We start from the raw sequence: 18,487 nt of genomic DNA, 5'->3' as shown, positions 1-18,487 counted from the left end.
ATTTGGTCCTTTGCAGCTCTACCTTGTCAATTGTAACTCGGGTTCTTCTTGGTAGTATTTTGCATTTCAATAGGCTAAAGTAGACTAGGGGCTTTCTTTCACTTTCACTTTTATTATGTTCTTGGTCATTAGTACGAGTCAACAATCTAAATATTCCTACTACAATAGTGATTAAACATAATATTCCTACTACAATTTAATTTGAACAAGAATATGGAAAAAAAAAAGAATATGGTGATGGAAGAAACAATAATAGCACATGAAACTAAACGCAATGGGATGAATAAGATCCTACCGCCCTTAAATAGGAAAGCTCACTGTGCAGTTTATAATATTTTCGGTGCATATAGTTTTTCTCCACCCTAACATCCCTTCGTCTGTTGGCAACTTGGCCGACTTCCTCAAAACCAACCTGTTATAGCAGCAAGCCAACAATTTATTGAAAAAATGAAATGAAGTCTCCTCATATGATATAATCCTCACCTCATGAATTAACTTTTGGAGTTGAGTTAGACTCACAGTCCGCTTTCTTAACAAAGCCAGAGATCGAGCTTTGGTTGTTATGGAAGTGGAGGGTAATTGTAACAATAAAATTCCGAACAAAGGCATAATCTGGGAACTCCCAAGTATTGAGGGACAGATGATAAATGAGAAGGTATAGCTAGCTATATGAATATGAGAGACTGGGTTTTTAGCTCAGACAAACCAGATTTGTATAGTGGAAAAGGAGCTTGAGAGCTGTAAACTCAACAACTACATTGTTTACTATGTATAAATGATTTGTTGTTTCTATTGAAGGAACCAAGAGTATAGTGGGTCAGCTGCTCCACAAATCGACAAAAGGAACACTAACAAAGACTACTATCATAGGCAGCAGTGTCACTCAAAAGATGGAAGTTACAATTACAAAGTTCAATCTAAGCCTCTCCACTGAAGTGGGAATGAGATGACCGAAAAGGGAGCAATTTATTGCATCAATTTAAACACTGATTTCTCAAAACCAGAAAACTTTCTTGGGAAACAAAATCTTGTATGAATTCCCTGTTACTCGAATCATCCTAATAAAAAGAGACCTTACAATCATCAATTTGCGCAAACAAATTTTTGGGAACTGATATCTCAGACATAGTAACCAGTGAATGTAAATCCTCTTCCTACTATCTCACCAGCACAATACCATGCAAAGCACTCCAAGCCGAACAAAGCAGCAATGCCTGCATCTTCAACCTTCAATTCCTTTCTATTCCTCCACATGTGCTTCACAGAATCGACTTCCTTCCAAAATGACTCATAACGGCCAGGGATGCTGGAGGAATTAAAAAATGTTCAAATGATCAAGAACAAAAGCAACTCATAATGGACAGTAGACTACTCGTAAATATTGGTTATGTAAAGATGCATACCACTCCACTTGGCTCAATTAGAAGAAAAAATGATCAAAAAAAACTCAGACAGGGGAGGCACATGGGGGTTAAAATAAAGCATATCAATTAATAATGTCTTTGGCCACCATATTTGGTTGCATTACATGCGGAATGATTGCTTCACATAATAACATTTTTATGAAGTAATTCACGTAATAACATTTCATCATAGAGCATAGAATTGCCTATAAATTTTTCTTCTATAGGTAATTAATTGTCTATAATAATAATATTTAACAAGAGAATTTTATGACTGTCTATAAATAATAGTAGTTTACTCTGCGCTTTTAACACGAGATTATGACTATGGCTATATCATTTACTTGGTTTGACAGACACCAAAAACATTTTATGCACATTAAGCACAAAATTTTGCATTTAAAACATCAAATCAAAACAACTATAAGATGCAGTTCCATAGTACACAAAAATAGAATCTATCATGCATCAGTGAAAATAAAGCAATGTGGTGTACCTAATCCATCACTGAAGGAACCAAAACTACTCATACTGGTTTTCAAGTGCAAATTTCAACACAAGTCCAAGCAGATAGTGGCCTGCTCGTCACAGAAACACAATGACTGATCCTAAAAGCTTAGCAATAGATACCAAGTAATTAGGCTGAAGAGAGTATAACCTGGCAAGGCGAGTGTAGAGCAACTGCTTGGACAATTCATTGCATTTTTCAACAGTGGGTGGCTCCACAATATACTGTTTGTTCTGCTCCAGCAACTGTTTGTAGTAGCCAGTACCATGCTTAGCAAGAAACTGTGAAGCTTGACATGCCTTAGATTGCAGTTGCTGAATCTTGGATGCCATCAATACCAAGAAAGTCCTGGACCCAACAATAAAGGAAATAAAATCAAACATCTAACCAGCTAAGGGAGTAGACATACTCTCTCTCTAGCACGCTGGAGGATGCGATGGAAACTAGGAGGCAGGCAGAAAGAAGCTGGGAAGGCCACAACCTTTGGTATTTTTGGTTAATATGTAGAAAAGTCAATAAAAAAAATGAGGGGTTGAGAATCCGTTGTCGTGGGCCAAGAGTTCTCCTTTTCTTCTACATTGTTGGTGCAAAGTGGAGATACCCAATTATATAGAAGTTGGTAAGATTTCTGGGAGGCTTGATGGACTTTCTTATACAGATCGTCTCGGAGTTGTACAAATGGATTCTTATATTTATCCCAAAATAAGGGACCAGACATACACCCCCCATTTTGCAACTTTTTTCAATTTAAAAGAAAACCACATAAAAATTATTACCATTTTTTTCCAGACTTACAAAAATAGGTAAGCAGTAAAGATCTAGCGTGAAAAAGGTTCAAAATATAGCATGCCACTACCCTCAGAAAAAAGAGCAAAAGGTTAGCTAATTTAGCAATCTAATATGGGATCGAATGAGCATTTTGATCAAGTAGTTTTGAACATGAGTAAACCAAAAGATCATGCTCTCACATGTGTAAATCCAGAATGACTTTGCATAGATCACCTTTATTTCTGTGGTCCTTTCTAAATGTTCTAAAACTAAGAACATAGTTGAGTCTCAACCCCAAAATTTTCATCAAAAAATCAATCAACTGAGCCTCAAGCCCATCTATATGAATATCAATATCTATTTTACTCTATTTCGGGCCCACTTCAAAATTTCCTTGAATACTTTTTTCCCAAACAAATCAGACAAAAACCAGGGACTACTAAAAACTGGCAAGTCCAAGAATCTAATCTCATTTAACTGCATATAATCATTGGTTAATAGAATAACCCCACCTCAGTCCCAAACATGTTAGGGTCGGCTATATGAATCCTCACTGCCCGTGTTCCACATTTAAATTTGTCTGGCCAACATTACACAAAATAAACATAAAAATGAAAAGTACTAGAAGTGATCCATATTTTCTACTGGCATAGGATAAGGCTAAAAGACTCTGAAAAAGCATAGAGTTATTGGTATTCTAACGTGCACAAGAAAAAAGAAAGTTTTTTTTCCGTGGTTTAGTTGACAAACTACAAGTAATTGCTCTCAAACCCCGCTAAATAAAAGCTGATGTTTTCCTAGCTAGTTCCGATTCTATCTCACAGATCAAGCTGAATATCATCAGTCATAGCTGAGTCAAACCAATAAACCAAAACCCTTATCATCTCCCACCAACAGGGTTGGATCCACATCGTAAGCTATGGGTTCAGTTCAGTCGAACCCAATACCTTCGCCCTAGACCCTATACCATTGTATGAGATCCCGTCCAGTACTAAATCCTCCAATACTTCTCAATGGTAGTTTAGATTTTAGCCACATGTCCAATTAAAATTTAAAGGCTGGCATAGAATCACTTTCTTCCTTTTATTTGGTCTTTCTTCCTTCCGTTGTCTCAACTTCTCAGGTCCAAAACCTCTCACCCTCAGCTGCTGCTGCAGTGCTAATTTGTAGATAGCTACAAAGGGCATTCTCTCCTCTATACTTCTTTTATTTTAACTGCTAAAGCTAAGCCTTCACCGATGGAAGCACACAATGGCTTCCTTGTGCGTTCTAAAATTAAACTAATTCTATTTATTCCAGCTAACCAGAAAAACAACACTCGTTATTTGATTTATCCAACAAAAAACAATCAAGATAAACATAGATTATTTTAAGTCTCTGAAGAAAATAAGATGGGTCATTGTGGTGGAACTGGATACAAGGAAATAATTGTGCATAATTCAGAAAGTTTCTCTCCGAAAAAAGTGACAAATTGCTAATGCAATTTGGAAGAAGGAAATAAAAAAACTGAGTACAAAGTTATTGCTGAGCAGATGTTGGTGTTCTGTATATGCTGGGAGAGAGATCTTTAGGAGACGGGTGGAAAAATCAAGCCTTCCAAATTTTATAAGAACACGCTGTAGCAATCAAGATCTGCATTGAGATGTACGGGAGCATTTGGTACTTGAGGTGATCCAACCCCTTTTTAATTTTAAGGAATAGATTTTAGATGAGAAACTTAACAATTAAAGACCTGCAGGCAGGCAAATAGTTGAGTTTTAAGACTCAACAGCGATAATTTTACATATTTGCTACTTTGATATAAAGAATTTGTTATGTTTAGTTTCTTTGATTTCAATAGAAAAGAAACTAATCATAACAAAATTTTAGTTTCTCAATCCGAAACCAAAGAAAAAATACAATCCAAATTTTGGTTTTTCGGTGTTAATCCCAATAATGCACACCCTGGTTATTAGCAGTTGAGGTCTCTATCCTAAATTTACACTCTCATAGAATTCAAATCCTGAATCCTCCTTTGACCACCAAAAATACAACATATAAACCTATAACAAATTCATTCTCTTTTACACATGCCTAAGTGTATATCGTGTGCTTATATTGTAAAATGTACCAAACGAGATCTGACAGAAGCTGATTAGCAAAAATTTGAAATTAATCAATTAATCAATCAACGAACTATGCTTCAAGCCTAAACTAATCGAATCAACTATATGAATCATCTATATCCATTTCACTCTATTCGAGTCAATTTCATTTCATAACAAATATATTGTACTAATAAGGAAGAAAAAACAGAAGAAAAAAAAAGTCAAATAAAACTAATTAAGAGCATAATAGAGTAAAAATAGAGCTCAAAATTTACCTTTCGTCTGCGATTTGCAGTAATACTACAGGCGATGTTTTGCTTCAGTCGCCGATAGCAGTGACCCTAGCTTTCTGATAGAGGCTTCTGAGAAAATCATGAATCGGAGATTTTCTACCTATCCCACTGAAAGTTGTGATTATTACAGTTTGCACCCCAAGAAAATACTAGTAATCCACTTGTGATGCCCTTAGTTTTGATTTATTTCTATTTCCCTCTTTTCTTTATATACTCCTTTGATACTTGGCAACTTTGAGGATAGGGCTGTGCATAATTTGGTAAATACCGAATTACCATATCAAAATTAAAATTTTTGATATTCGGTATTTGGTATTTTGGTATCTGGTATGGTATTTGATTTACATTTTAAAAATATTTGGTATTAGGTATAGTATTTGGTATTTTTTTAAAAAATACTGAAATACCGATACCGTACCGAAATATATATTGGATTAATTTTAAATATCATGTCATCCTTGCAGCCCCCAGTTACCAGAGAGCTTCACGAGAATGTTTCTAGTTCCATATTCTTTTGTTAAAGCTTGTGCGCTACCTACTTTTGTCTATGTGGTTAATGAATGTTATCCGAATGATTTCTGTAAACAACACTTGTGAAAAACTTATTTTGGTCACATTTGAGAAGCTTACTGGTGTCTGGTATATTACAGAGATGCAAGTTAGAGCTTTAGACCAGACATACTTACATGTTGATGAAGTTTGTAAACGTTATTCTAATCTTATGCTCTTGTTTATAGATGTCCCATATATGATGTGTAGTGTTGTTGCATTCATAAGATTGATTTTGCTGGCTAGTTATAATTTTAATTTTGCCGGCTAGTTAAGGTATTATTCTCCCCTAAATATAACGTTTAGAAGCTGTTTTAGAACCGAATAAACCGAAATTACCGTACCGAATAAATCGAAACCGAAAGACGAAAAAACGAACCATACCGAATTTAATTAGGTACGATATTGGTATAGCATTTTAGGAAACCGAATATCGAAAATATCGAACCGAAATGTCTAAATACCGTACCGTACCAACCGACGAACACCCCTATTTGAGGATATATCTTATCTACTGGCAGATCCAGAGTAGAAGATACGGGTCCACCACAGTTATTCTTGTATATTAACTTGAAATCGTTGTCGCAACCTATAAAGTTTAAATTCTGGATCTGTCTCTGATCTAATCTTACGAGGTTTGGTTGTTGAATAATTGAATTAAGTAGATATAATGTACGGATGAAGGTCTGATTTGCCCCTCTACTATCATAAATAGGCCTTATTTACCCTCCGTTTACGTTTTCTATCAAAAATATCCCTACAGTTATACATTAGGTTCATATTTACTCCTTACACGTTAAAATGAGTTACGTAAATCTGGATTAATCAGGCCTAAGCGGGTACAGGACACCAAATAGAAAACATACCCAAAAACAAAACAAAAAACAAGTCACAATTTGAACTGATGTTTATGAGCTCGAATCTTATCAAACCCTTACTATTTATGTCAATTGAATCTTCGTTACTCTCTTAAACTACTTCCATGAAAGAAACAGAAAAAAGTGGATAAGTTTAGTTTGGCGATTTCAATTTCATAGCTGGCTGTTCGCAGTTTACACTGATGGCTTATTGTCATTGTATTTGATATCCTGTGAAGTGGAATTTAGTTTTCATTTTGTATCGACCAATATACAGGAGGTGAACAAACTTATACTATAGTATTATATTCTACTTTTGAAAGTTTAACCTTATATCATATGAATATCATGTCTCCATTAAACACAAACACATTAAAAGCCCGTTTGGACATAAGAAATTTTTCCCCTTTTCCCAAAAAAATTTCACTTTTTTTTCGAAATCAGCATTTGTTCATAAAATTTTCAATTTTCACTTGAAGATACATTTTAAAAATATTCGAAAATTTAAAAAACTACAAAAGTTATTTTTCAAATTTTTCACTCAAATCACTCACAAAACTTAAAAAACAACCCAAAGTTATATTCACGTCCAAACACAACTCTAAATTTCAAATACCATTTACACACGTGAAATATGGAATTTTACAATTCTTATGTCCAAACGCCCACTAATATATTATATCACTAATGGAAAGCTTGCAGATCGGGCAGAAAGCAAAGGCAAGGGTAACCAATGTCAACTTGGAGGTTTAGTTGTATGTCCCTAGAACAAGGATCGAAGAAAGCTAGCTTGTTTTTCTCCTGGACAACGGCGACTTATGCAGTGGTTCCTACCAGAAAAGATAGTTCAGCTTGTAGAGCATGTAGCTCAGAGGGATACAGATGATAGGAGAGAAGGGGGTAGCTATATGCATATGAGAGATTGTGTATATCAAACATTAGTTAAATCAACATAAGCTCAGCTGTAAAGTCAACCACTACATTTTTTCTATGTATAAAATGTTTGTTATTTCTACTGATGGAACCAAGAGGTATCCACACACCGACAAAAGGAACACTAACAAAGTATACTTGTCATGGGCAGCAGTAACATTCAACAGATAAAATTACTATTACAAAGTTCAATCTAAGCCTCTCCACTGAGGTGGGAAATAAGATGAGCGAGGATTAGTAAATTATTGCAATCAATTTATACACTGATTTCTCAGATCCAAAAACTTTCTTGGGAAACAAAACCTGGTATGAATTCCCTGTTACTCAAATCATGCTAATAAAAAGAGAGACCTCACAGTTGTCAATTTGAACAAACAAATTTTTGGAAACTGATATCTCAGACATAGTAACCAGTGAATGTAAATCCTCTTCCTACTATCTCACCAGCACAATACCATGCAAAGCACTCCAAGCCGAACAAAGCAGCAATGCCTGCATCTTCAACCTTCAATTCCTTTCTATTCCTCCATATGTGCTTGACAGAATCGACTTCTTTCCAAAATGACTCATAACGACCAGGGATGCTGGAGGGAGTAAAAAAGTTCAAATGATCAAGAACAAATGCCACCCATAATGGCCAGTAAGCTACTTGTAAATATTTTTTATGTAAGATGCATAGTATACCACTCCACTTGGCTTATTAGAAGAAAAATGATCATAAAAATCTCAGACAGGGAGGCACGTGGGGTGGTAAAATAAAGCATTTTTTTAATAACTTGGGGGGGGGGGGGGTAAGATAAAGCATCTCAACTAATGATATCTTTGGTTGCATCACATGAAGAATGATTAGTTCACATAATAACATTTTATCATAGAGCATAGAATTGCCTATAATAATCTTTTTTCAATAAGCGATGCTTATAATAACCTTTAACAAGAGAATTTTATGACTACGTCTATAAATAATAATCTACTTTATGCTTTTTAACACGAGATTATGAATATGGCTATACGATTTACTTGGTTTGAAACAGACCAAATACATTTAATGCACATTATCACGCACAAAACTTTGCACTTCAAAACTGAATGAAATCAAAATAACTATAAGATGCAGTTCCAGAGTACACCTCAAAAAAAAAAAAAATACTGCACATCAGTGAGAATAGACCAATGTGGTGTACCTAATCCATCAGCCAAGGAACCAAAATTACTCATACTGGTTTTCATGTGCATATTATAACAAAGGTCCAAGCAGATAGTGGCCTGCTCATCGCAGAAATACAATGACTGATCCCCAAAGCTTAGCAACAGATACCGAGTAATTAGGCTGAAGAGAGTATAACCTGGCAAGACGAGTGTAGAGCAACTGTTTGGACAATTCATTGCATTTTTCAACAGTGGGTGGCTCCACAATATATTGTTTGTTCTGCTCCAGCAACTGTTTGTAGTATCCAGTACCATGCTTAGCAAGAAACTGTGAAGCTTGACATGCCTTAGATTGCAGTTGCTGAATCTTGGATGCCATCAATACCAAGAAAGTCCTAGACCCAGCAATAACGAAACTAAAATCAAACATCTAACTAGCTAACAGAGCAGACAACGACAGAAACTTGGAGGCAAGCAGAAAGTAGCCGGGAAGGCCACACCCTTTTGTATTTTTTGGTTATTATGGCGGGAAGTAACTAGGAAAAAAAAAATGAACGGTTGAGAATCCGTTGTCATGGACCAAAAGTTCTCTTTTTCTTTTAGATTTTGCTGCAAAGTGGAGACACCCAATTATATAGAAGTTGGTTAGATTTCTGGGAGGTTTGATGGACTTTCTTAGATTGTCTCAGACTTGTATCAACGGATTCTTATATCTATCCCAAAAAAGGGGACCAGACACACCCAATTTTGCTAATTTTTTCAATTTAGAAAAACAACACCACATAAAATCTATGACCATTTGTTCCACGGACTTACAAAAATCGGTAACCAGTAAAGATCTAGCGTGAAAAGGTTCAAAATATTGTCTGCCACTTCCCTCAGAATAAACAGCAGAAGGTTAGCTATTTAGCAATTTGATTCAGGAAGACTGAGGCTTTTGATAAAAAAAGTCACTCTCACATGTGTAGACAAATGACTCTGCATTGATCACCTTATATTTCTATGGTCCGTTCTGAATGTTATAGAAATAAGAACAGAGCTGAGACTCAACTCCGAAGTTTCCATCAAACAATCTATCAACTGAGCCTCAATCCCATCTATATGATTCATCTATATCTATCTTACTCTATTTCGGGCCTACCTCAAAATTTCCATGAATATTTTTTTTCCCAACCAAATACACTACTGGAAACGGGTTAGTAATTTCATCTTATTTAACTGCACATAATCATTGTTATTCTAATGCACACAAGAAAGAACAACAATTTTTTTCGTGGTTTTGTTGACAAAGTACTTACTAGTTCTCTAAAACCCCACAAAATGAAAGCTGATATTTATTTGACGTCCAGGACATACGTCTGGGGCGAACCCTTAGGATCAAAGATAATGGGCCCGCCACTTAAATACCAAGCCTAGTTCGCATGATGCGAAGCTCAAACCTGTGACCCGACTCACAAATCCCTCAATATTTTGCCACTTGAACTAAGTCTTGGGGGCTAAAATCAGAGCTGATGTTTAACACCCAAAGGTGTGGCCTAGTGGTCAATAAAGTGGATTTAGAACCACGAGATTTTAGGTTCAAATCCTAATGAAGGCAAAATCACTAGGTGATTTCTTCCCATAAACCTTAGTGGACAGAGTACGTGCTACCTATTGCTGGTGGAAGGTAGCAGGTACCTCGCGGAATTAGCAAGCTGGCTCGGACAACACGGCTATCAAAAAAATGAGAGCTGATATTTTCTTAGCTAGTTCCGACTCTATCTCACAGATCAGAGCTGAACATCATCAGTCATACCTGAGTCAAACCAAAAACCCTAATCATCTCCCACACCAAAAGCACAACATATAAACCTACAACAAATTCAATCTCCTGAACACATGCCTAAGTGTGTAATCTTGTGCTTATCTACAATTTCAAGGAACAAGATCTGACAGAAATTAATAGCAGTAGGTTAAATCTTTCAGTCAATCAATCAACAAACTACGCCTCAATCCCAAAACTAGTTTAATTTACAATACGAATCCTTTATATCCATTTCGCTCTATTCAAGTCAATTTCACTTAATAATAATAAATTATACAAATAAGGAAGCAAAAACAGAAAAAAAAAAAAATCCAATTATAATGAACAAAGGACACAACAGAACAAAAAATGAAGCTCAAATTTTTACCTTTTGTCTGCCGAGAAAATCTACGATTTGCAGTAACGAAATACTATGGGCGATATTTTGCTTCAGTCGCCGATAGCAGTGACCCTGGGTTTTCTGATAAAGACTTCTGAGAAAATGATGAATCGGTGATTTTCTACCTTCCCACTTAAAGTTTCGATTAATACAGTTTGCACCCCAAGAAAAAACTTGTAATCCACTTGTGATACACTTAGTTTAGGTTTATTTCATATTTCCCTCTTTTATTTGTATACTCCTTTGATAACCTTGAGGATAAGCCTATTTTTTTCCATTTTCTCTACTACTTAATTTGTGAAGATTGCTTCAATAAAGTGTATTTTGTGATTGATTGTTACATAATTGAATTAATTTTCTTGCCATAGTTGATTAAGTTCGACGAAAACTAGATTTAAAATTATATTTATTTTTATATTTTTTTCTTATTATATTTCTATTATCTATTATATATAAATGAGAAGTTGGTCGACCAAGGCTATAATTGTTATTTTGCACAATAAAATAAAGGGTATAATGGTCCGAGTTGCTTTTTCCAAGTAACACTCGAACACAATTCTAGAAGCATAACTCTTTCACCTCCCTTATTCCAATTACATGTATGATTTTCTTTCAAATCTGTAGGAAGATCAATTGCTTCACCTTCTTTCATTTCCTTATATGTTCAAGTTCTCCAGACTTGTTAATGCCTTTTTCAGTTCTCTTCATTTTCTCAACTGGGTATTGCAACTTTCAGGTCACCTCCTTTTTTAAGTTTTGTCCAAATCTTGTTCTTTTTTTTCGGGTTAATCTTTACGAGGAATTTATTTTCCGGTCTGATTTGACTTTTGTTGTTGGAGAGTTAGGCGTGAGGTAGAAGAGTTTAGGACATAACTTGGAGTTCTTCGCCGACAACAATGGTGCTCTTTTATCATGTATGTGCTGCTCTTTAAAGGTACAGTCTCTGGGAACATATTTATGATATGTACAGAGATAATATTCTTTTTAGAGCATTCTTTAATTTTAGTATACCTGTTTCTTAAATGTCTTTGTCATGAGTGTATTATGTGAGATATTTGAGGTTGTTTTACTTGAATTTTCTCAATATTATAATCATATATTTTCCGTAGTGCTATAATTCGAGGAAGTTGGAACAGAATTGATTCTATATTTCAGATGAATTCTTAGGGATAAAATTACACGAGTTGATTGTGTGGAGATGGAATTTTACAGTCATGCAAATTACCTTTTTTTTTTTGCCTTTATATATTTCGCCGTATGTTCAGGGAATGCTTGTGCATTCCTCCCTTTTTCTGTTTGTTCTGCTTCAAACTTGGTGATGAAAAACATCCAGAAGCTTATTGGATTTCTATTCCTATTTTCTTTTTACTGGATTGTTGTAAAAAAAAAGATCATCTTTATGGTGAAGATGAAGATCCTCCTATTACTTTCTTAATATTGCTCCAAGCGCATTTAGAAGTACAAAGTTTATTAATATAATTAGATCATTGATCACTGATCCATGGGAGAATTACACCGATCTAATGGCTTTCAATTATGACAAAAGATATAAGAACCCAAGAGCTTAGTTCTCAGAAGATAGAATACTAATATCTGCTTCCGATTATGTTGGTTTGTGTTGCGTTTTAGGCATGTGTGTAACATTTGTTGGGTGGTGAAAATATTTTAAGTAAAAGTGATGAGAGTTGTTTTAATTATGAATTTAACTTTTAAAGGAGTGTAATTAGTACGCTAATTTTTATAAATATGTTAAACTTAACACAACATTGCTCCCTTTCTAGGGAAACATGCTTCACAAACATTTAATGAGTTGTTTCTCCATTTATTTTCAGTTAGATCATGTGGTTGATAGCGAACAATCTTAGTTGAAGATTAGAATCTTTCTTTGCTACGAAGATAGGTATACTATAGAAACCTATGATGGTCGACTAAGGGCATATTGGACTTTTCTATTCTTTACTTAAGCTAGTATGCGTTTCTTTTACCCTATGCGGAATTGTCACATACCCCTCCTCTATTTTGCTTTCTTTGTGGCTCTAAAATCCTCTAGAGCTTTTTCATTCATCGCTTTCCCCTTTGCCTGAGTTTTAGCATCTCTCTGCGCCTTTTTTTCCTCCAGTTATAGTAGGAGCTATGGAGATACACGCTTTTTTATTATCCTTTACATACACGCTTCTCCCTCTATGGAAATATAGTTGCTCTTGGGACTGGGCTATTGTTGCAGTTATTTGCCGCTATCCTTGCTTGGAGATTTATGGTGTTCCACTGCTTCTGATTGGTGAGTCTTACTATTCTATCTCCTTTTCTTATTTCTCCTTGATTTTAAAGTTCAGTTCTGCATTTGTAGTTTTGATTCGGATGACATAGCCAATTCTGAGCTAGAAGTGAAAGATCAATTACAAGCTATTACATAATGTTCTTTTAATTATTGAATTCTATTCTTTATTTTTTCAATTAATTTTTTCATACTACTATTTCAAAAAAAAATGAAAAATTAAGATATTTAGAAATTCTAAGGAAATTAAACGAAAAGGAAGAGAAGTCTTTAATGGGCCATTGAAAAAATAAAAAGATAGAAAGGAAGAAAACGAACCCAAACTCAGCATCCATTACCATTATAACGTGGAGTATGGGTATCAAGTTTCTTCAATCCTTATTCAACTATCTTATTCTCTTATTATCTACCTTCTTCTCGCGTGATTTCTATATTTTTTGTCCAAAAACGTAAGCAAGTACAAAGAAATTAAATGAATGAATAGAAAAAGAAAATTAATATTTTGGAAAGAGAAGATTAACAACGTCAAAGGAACATATAGATCTTTCTTTTCTCAGTCAGTAAATGAATTTTTAAGGCAATAGCGGCATCAACTCAGTATACAGGAGAAAACCATCTCTCATGTGTGTACTATATGTGTATTCCAATTTTACTTCAACTATTAGAGTACCTATTGCAATGTGTTATTTTGTTTGTGCTAAAAGAATGTATATTTATATTTGCAAACATGCCTTTCATTGATCATAAAGGCTCTTTGTGAGGCTTAGTCCCTTTGATAATTTTATGTTTACCTAATGATGTCTGGTATATATATATAGGAATGGATCAAAATTTCTTGCTTCACGTATTTAGCTTTCTTAACATAAAAGGGTATTGTTTCTATTTTATAAGCAGGAAAGTGAATTTATCATCACATCGTCTACTAATAAAACACCTCCAATTATCTGTGAAAACTAAATAAAAAGTAGTTAGATGATAATAAATCCATGGCTATGCTTTTTTTTTTTCTAATAACTACAGTTATTTGATTCTTAGAATTCCTTTGGAATAATGCTTATTTTTCAATTGGTAGCATGATTATTTGTGATTCATTTAGTTTGCATTGTTAAGTTATTAATGGTTTTCTCTGTTGTGTGTTTCTCCTAATATTGGTCATCATATGTTGTTTTGCTGAGAGTTTTTTCATTCATAAGAAGTATCAGTGTCTTGTTCCTGCTGCTCTTGTGAAATATCCTACATAATCCCCTTCTCTTGAAGTTTCAATCTTTGAAAATTGTCAGGTTCACAATTACCTTGGCGGAACTTACTCACAATTACCTTAGCGGAACTTGTTCAGGGCTCTAATTGAAGCCAATATTTTTATTATGTTTCTTCTTGACTCTTGAGCTTGAAAGCTGTAGAGTGAGGAGATATATCGTAAAGATCTTGTCAGTTTGCAATACATACATGTCGAGTCAAGGGTGCAGGCATAAGTTGTAGTTATGCATGGTGAAAATGTCAGTAGTTCGTTCCCTACCCACAAGCCGCATCAGCTGAAAGAGAAGGGAGTTGAGTTGATTTCAGCAGGTATAGACGTAGAAGGGAAAAAAAAAGGGCACTCTCAAAGTTTATAAAGTGAAACATATTGCCTTGGCTTACATACAATTGCACAAGATCTGATTGAAGGCGTCTTTTTACTTTAATTAAGTTCATGACTAACACACCCATGTTGAGTGCCTTTTCAAGATAACATAAGATTGAAGGAAACTTTTTCACAATTTGGAGATATCAGCCGATGTACGATGTACGTATTTGCCATCGTGGGGTTTTTATGTTTTGTCTTTGTTCTTTTGGCATAACTGTACATCTCATGAAATGTTCTTCTTCCTTAGTTGCAATGTAAAGTAAAGCTGCATTAGAATCCAAATCGTTGGGCCCGCAAGCGCGGGCAAGAGTCATCTAGTATTATATAGAAAAGCCATGCTTGGTCGACCAAGGGTAGAATTGTCATTACTCTGTCATTTTATTTTTTTATATACGATGCCACACTTTCATCTTCTTTCTTAACTCTCTCACTTTCCCTTCATCTTCTCAGTTTGGGGTTGTACCACAATTTTTGCTTAAATCTTCTTACACTTCTTTTCAATTCATCCTCCTCTCTCTTTCAATCTTCTGTTCATTACTTTTTTCAATGGATTTCTTCCTATTTTGTCAACTTCTTGCTTGAAGTATCTATATTCATGGGTCTTCTACTTTGGGTGTTACAAGGTTCAGGTTAGTGTGTGAGCTATTTTTTGTTTCAGTCTTTCTTCTATTTTGTTTCATTTTTTGTCTGCTATTATCCTTTGTTAGTGTTTGTTATTTATTTTGGATTTTCTTTTGTGCATTTTGTTTCTTCTTTGTATCTCATGTTTAATTTTTGTCTTCATATGCAAATTCTATCAATATAATACTTCTGCTTTCATTTGTGGTCAAAGCGACTGGGTTAAATTTTTAGTTAAATTTGATTTAAGTTTCTTTTCATTTGGTTTTATTGCTTTTGTCTTTTTGCCTCTTCTTGGTAGAAGAACACTACTAATGGAACTGTTTAATATGGGACATGTGGGTGCTACTACCTGAAACTTGAGTTAGTTTTAATTGGGTTTTGTTATATTTTTAGGTAAAACTTTTTGTGCAACAAGTGTTTGATGAATTTATTGAAAGAAATTACTTTACATTAAACTTCTAGATTCTCCCTTATCGAGGCTTGAGCTTTGATAGATCATGGCTACACATTTTGTGGGTTCAAAAGTAATATACTTTGTTTGACAGAGAACTTTCTATCCTTATGGTCTCTCCATCGAGGAGTTAATCACTTGCAATTTACATCACGTCTTCTTTCATCGGAAAGAACCATCTAGAAGAACTTTATATCTCTACCACAAAATTCAGTCATATCTCAAAAAATTGAATATAGCCTATAGTCTATCTTTCTTTCCTTTTTGTTATAATGGTGGTGATAACACCTTCTCATTTTTTCCATTTTTCTCTATTTATTTAGATGAACCGAAAAATATAATGCATTTTTTTCGCGTTGCGGGAAGACTTTACAATGATTAATAATTATAGGAAGATCACTCTACCACATTGCTTTGTCCTCATTTGATATTTTATCAAATTTAATAACTACCGAAGCAAAACAAGAATTAGAAAATATGTTAACTTTGTATTAAACTTAAAACACATATCTTCTCTGATCATCATAATTCATCTAACTCATTTTCTAAATGAGTTTAATGGCAATCGTTTAATATCATTCCTCCTTTATCTAACTTCTTTTCAATTTTTGACTTTGCAGAGAATGTTCAAGCTTTGTTCCCACTTTGAATTTACCTTATTGAAACAGGTTTGTACTCAAAAGATAGAAAAATATTTACTTGCCATGGTCATGGACGACTCGACGCACCTCCTCCATCATTTTCAAAAAGGTTATAAATTATCTATCTTGGCCACGTATTATGTTTATCTTTATGATGGTGAGGTCTAAATCTCTGCACGTAATTTGTTGGGTGTGCTTGCTTTTGTTCTTTAATTTAAAGTTAAACTCTTTCTAAATAGATAAGTATAACATTCTTTTTGGGACGAGCTAAAAAAAATATAACACATAAATTGGGACAGAGAAATTACGTTTTATTTGTGAATTACAACACAATTACTCTATACCCCACTGCACTATTTTCATGAGATACTTTTGTTCGGTGAGTTTATGCACTAAGATTGAGTACAAACAGAGAAAGGATGGTTTAGCATGATTAATGTAGAGTTATTTGTTAACTGTTATATGGTATAACTTCGTTATTCTTTTTGTTCATTAATCATTGCAAATTGGATATGTGTCGCATGTTGATGCCAAGGACAAACCAAAAATTTGAGAAAGAAAAATATATGACCTGGACTGAGTCCGTTTCAAATACGCGGTGCTCTTGCGGACAGAATAACACAAAAAAGTTATTGATGTTACTTGGTTTATCAACCATTTAGATTCCATGTTGATTAACTTCTAATCGGAAGGGTCAAGATTAAGCATTATTTTGAGCTGACTATATCTCGAAGGACATTTTTTATTTGATTACATCTTTTGCGGTATTTTTTGAAATCTAAATTATTTTTATTTGTTGATTTTCTTATAGACTGATTATTCATCAAATAGAAGTTTAAGGAAGTCATCCTTTTAAAGAAGTCTGATGACTCTGATGACTGAGGTATGTATTGGGTCATGAGCAACAACAACTTGATGAGTAAATAAAATAAGTTTATTTTTCTCGGATTTTTTTGGTTTTCGGGTTTTTTTGATTTTTTTTTCATAAAGTTTTCATAGCACAAAACGTAAAAGTAGATTGTAGTAACGACGTCTTTGCTTTTAAAGACATTGCTAGCGTGACTCATACACTAGGATATAGTACTTTGCTTTTAAAGACATTGCTAGCGTGACTCATACACTAGGATATAGTACTCCAGAGTAATTGATTTGCATAGATACTTGGCTTGCGTCTATGTTCTCTCTTTCTAGCTTATTTTTGTATGATGATATATTTCAAATTCTTGGTGTGGGACTTGTAGTAGTAAATATTTTCTATTAAGAATATTTAATATCTTATTCTTTTCTCAGAATAGGAGCAAGCTCTTATGATGGAGATCAAGAAGAATATAAAATAGCGGATATTTCCAGCAATGTGCAAATCCTTGCAATACCATATATGGCTCTTAACTTGACTACATAATTTTTATTGTTCATAGGTGGTATAGCACTGATAGCAACATAATACGTTTGGTTAATCATTTGGTATATAATGATAGGTAGGAAATGAACAATTAGTCATATGCTTGGATTTGGTTTTGTAAATGATTTTAAAAGAAAAGCACAACAAAATGAAATATTTGTTCGGTTCTACACACGCCGGCCCCTGGGGAGGTAAATATGCTTTTCTATGTCTCACTATTTACTGAGAACGAAACTGTCTTTTTGTTTGTGATATGGTTATTTTAAATAACTTATTATTTATAGTTGCAATCACATATAAATATGCGTTCATACACAGTCAAAATTATATCAGAACTCAAATTATTAGACTCTCAGCCAAAATTATAGACTCAAATTATTGAACTCCTGTATAATTGTTGGGCAAATTGTATGTACAGGTACTCGAGTTAAACTAGTTTATAGTTCAATATGGCTTGCTCACATTCTATTCATAAAACTAAAATGTCCTAATTGAGTTCATTTTAAGTTGGTCGAAAGGTGTCGATCGAATTTTGAATAGCCTATTGTTCAACTTATGTTTACACTCGTATACATACAGTTCTTGTATTGTAAGTTTAAATGCAAATACTTAAACTTATAAATTACTCCATAAGTTATATCCTTTTAATTATTTCCAACTATTATGCAATAAACATATTTACTCCTACGTTAACCTAATACAATTTCTGTAAATCCCATCTATGAAGCTATCAGTTTTATTAT

The 18,487-nt window shown here is 34.1% G+C and overlaps 2 protein-coding genes and 1 long non-coding RNA gene across 11 annotated transcripts; 1 reads left to right on the top strand and 2 right to left on the bottom strand.

Moving 5' to 3' along the window:
- Positions 1 to 947: 947 nt before the first annotated feature.
- LOC107785982 (uncharacterized) lies at positions 948 to 5,187 on the bottom strand. The gene is made up of 3 exons (XM_016607418.2): positions 5,042 to 5,187; positions 2,062 to 2,259; positions 948 to 1,306 (listed from the first exon to the last, which is right to left on the bottom strand). Exons 2-3 carry the CDS (start codon positions 2,241 to 2,243, stop codon positions 1,120 to 1,122), a joined length of 369 nt encoding a protein of 122 aa, XP_016462904.2. The 5' UTR covers positions 2,244 to 2,259; positions 5,042 to 5,187; the 3' UTR covers positions 948 to 1,119.
- Positions 5,188 to 7,632: 2,445 nt separating this feature from the next.
- Positions 7,633 to 10,854, bottom strand: LOC107785981 (uncharacterized). Of its 2 annotated transcripts, XM_016607416.2 has the most exons (4): positions 10,719 to 10,841; positions 10,225 to 10,342; positions 8,745 to 8,942; positions 7,633 to 7,982 (listed from the first exon to the last, which is right to left on the bottom strand). In XM_016607416.2, exons 3-4 carry the CDS (start codon positions 8,924 to 8,926, stop codon positions 7,796 to 7,798), a joined length of 369 nt encoding a protein of 122 aa, XP_016462902.1. In that variant the 5' UTR covers positions 8,927 to 8,942; positions 10,225 to 10,342; positions 10,719 to 10,841; the 3' UTR covers positions 7,633 to 7,795. The 2 variants fall into 2 exon arrangements, with proteins under 2 accessions (XP_016462902.1, XP_016462901.1); XM_016607415.2 differs by lacking the exon at positions 10,225 to 10,342 and having other exon boundaries at positions 10,719 to 10,854.
- A 413-nt stretch (positions 10,855 to 11,267) lies between these two features.
- Positions 11,268 to 17,914, top strand: LOC107785979 (uncharacterized). 8 transcript variants are annotated; one of them, XR_001648026.2, is made up of 7 exons: positions 11,268 to 11,466; positions 11,576 to 11,664; positions 12,926 to 13,008; positions 14,286 to 15,258; positions 16,322 to 16,451; positions 17,154 to 17,225; positions 17,633 to 17,914. It is a non-coding gene; the product is annotated as an uncharacterized LOC107785979 (long non-coding RNA). The 8 variants fall into 8 exon arrangements; XR_001648027.2 differs by having other exon boundaries at positions 12,850 to 13,008; positions 16,322 to 16,369; XR_001648025.2 differs by having other exon boundaries at positions 12,850 to 13,008.
- The last annotated feature ends 573 nt before the right edge of the window (positions 17,915 to 18,487 follow it).

This window comes from Nicotiana tabacum, chromosome 21 (genome assembly GCF_000715075.1).
Source record: "Nicotiana tabacum cultivar K326 chromosome 21, ASM71507v2, whole genome shotgun sequence".
NCBI lineage: Eukaryota > Viridiplantae > Streptophyta > Magnoliopsida > Solanales > Solanaceae > Nicotiana > Nicotiana tabacum.
The sequence above is the reverse complement of the archived record's forward strand: the minus strand, read 5'-3'. Positions and strand labels throughout refer to the sequence as shown.

Bases quoted from the DNA above. Each gene is read 5' to 3' on its own strand.
- LOC107785982 (XM_016607418.2), bottom strand. From the start codon at position 2,243: ATGGCATCCAAGATTCAGCAACTGCAATCTAAGGCATGTCAAGCTTCA. The intron at 1,307-2,061 runs GTTATACTCTCT...TAATTCCTCCAG, and splicing joins CTCTACACTCGCCTTGCCAG to CATCCCTGGCCGTTATGAGT.
- LOC107785981 (XM_016607415.2), bottom strand. From the start codon at position 8,926: ATGGCATCCAAGATTCAGCAACTGCAATCTAAGGCATGTCAAGCTTCA. The intron at 7,983-8,744 runs GTTATACTCTCT...TACTCCCTCCAG, and splicing joins CTCTACACTCGTCTTGCCAG to CATCCCTGGTCGTTATGAGT.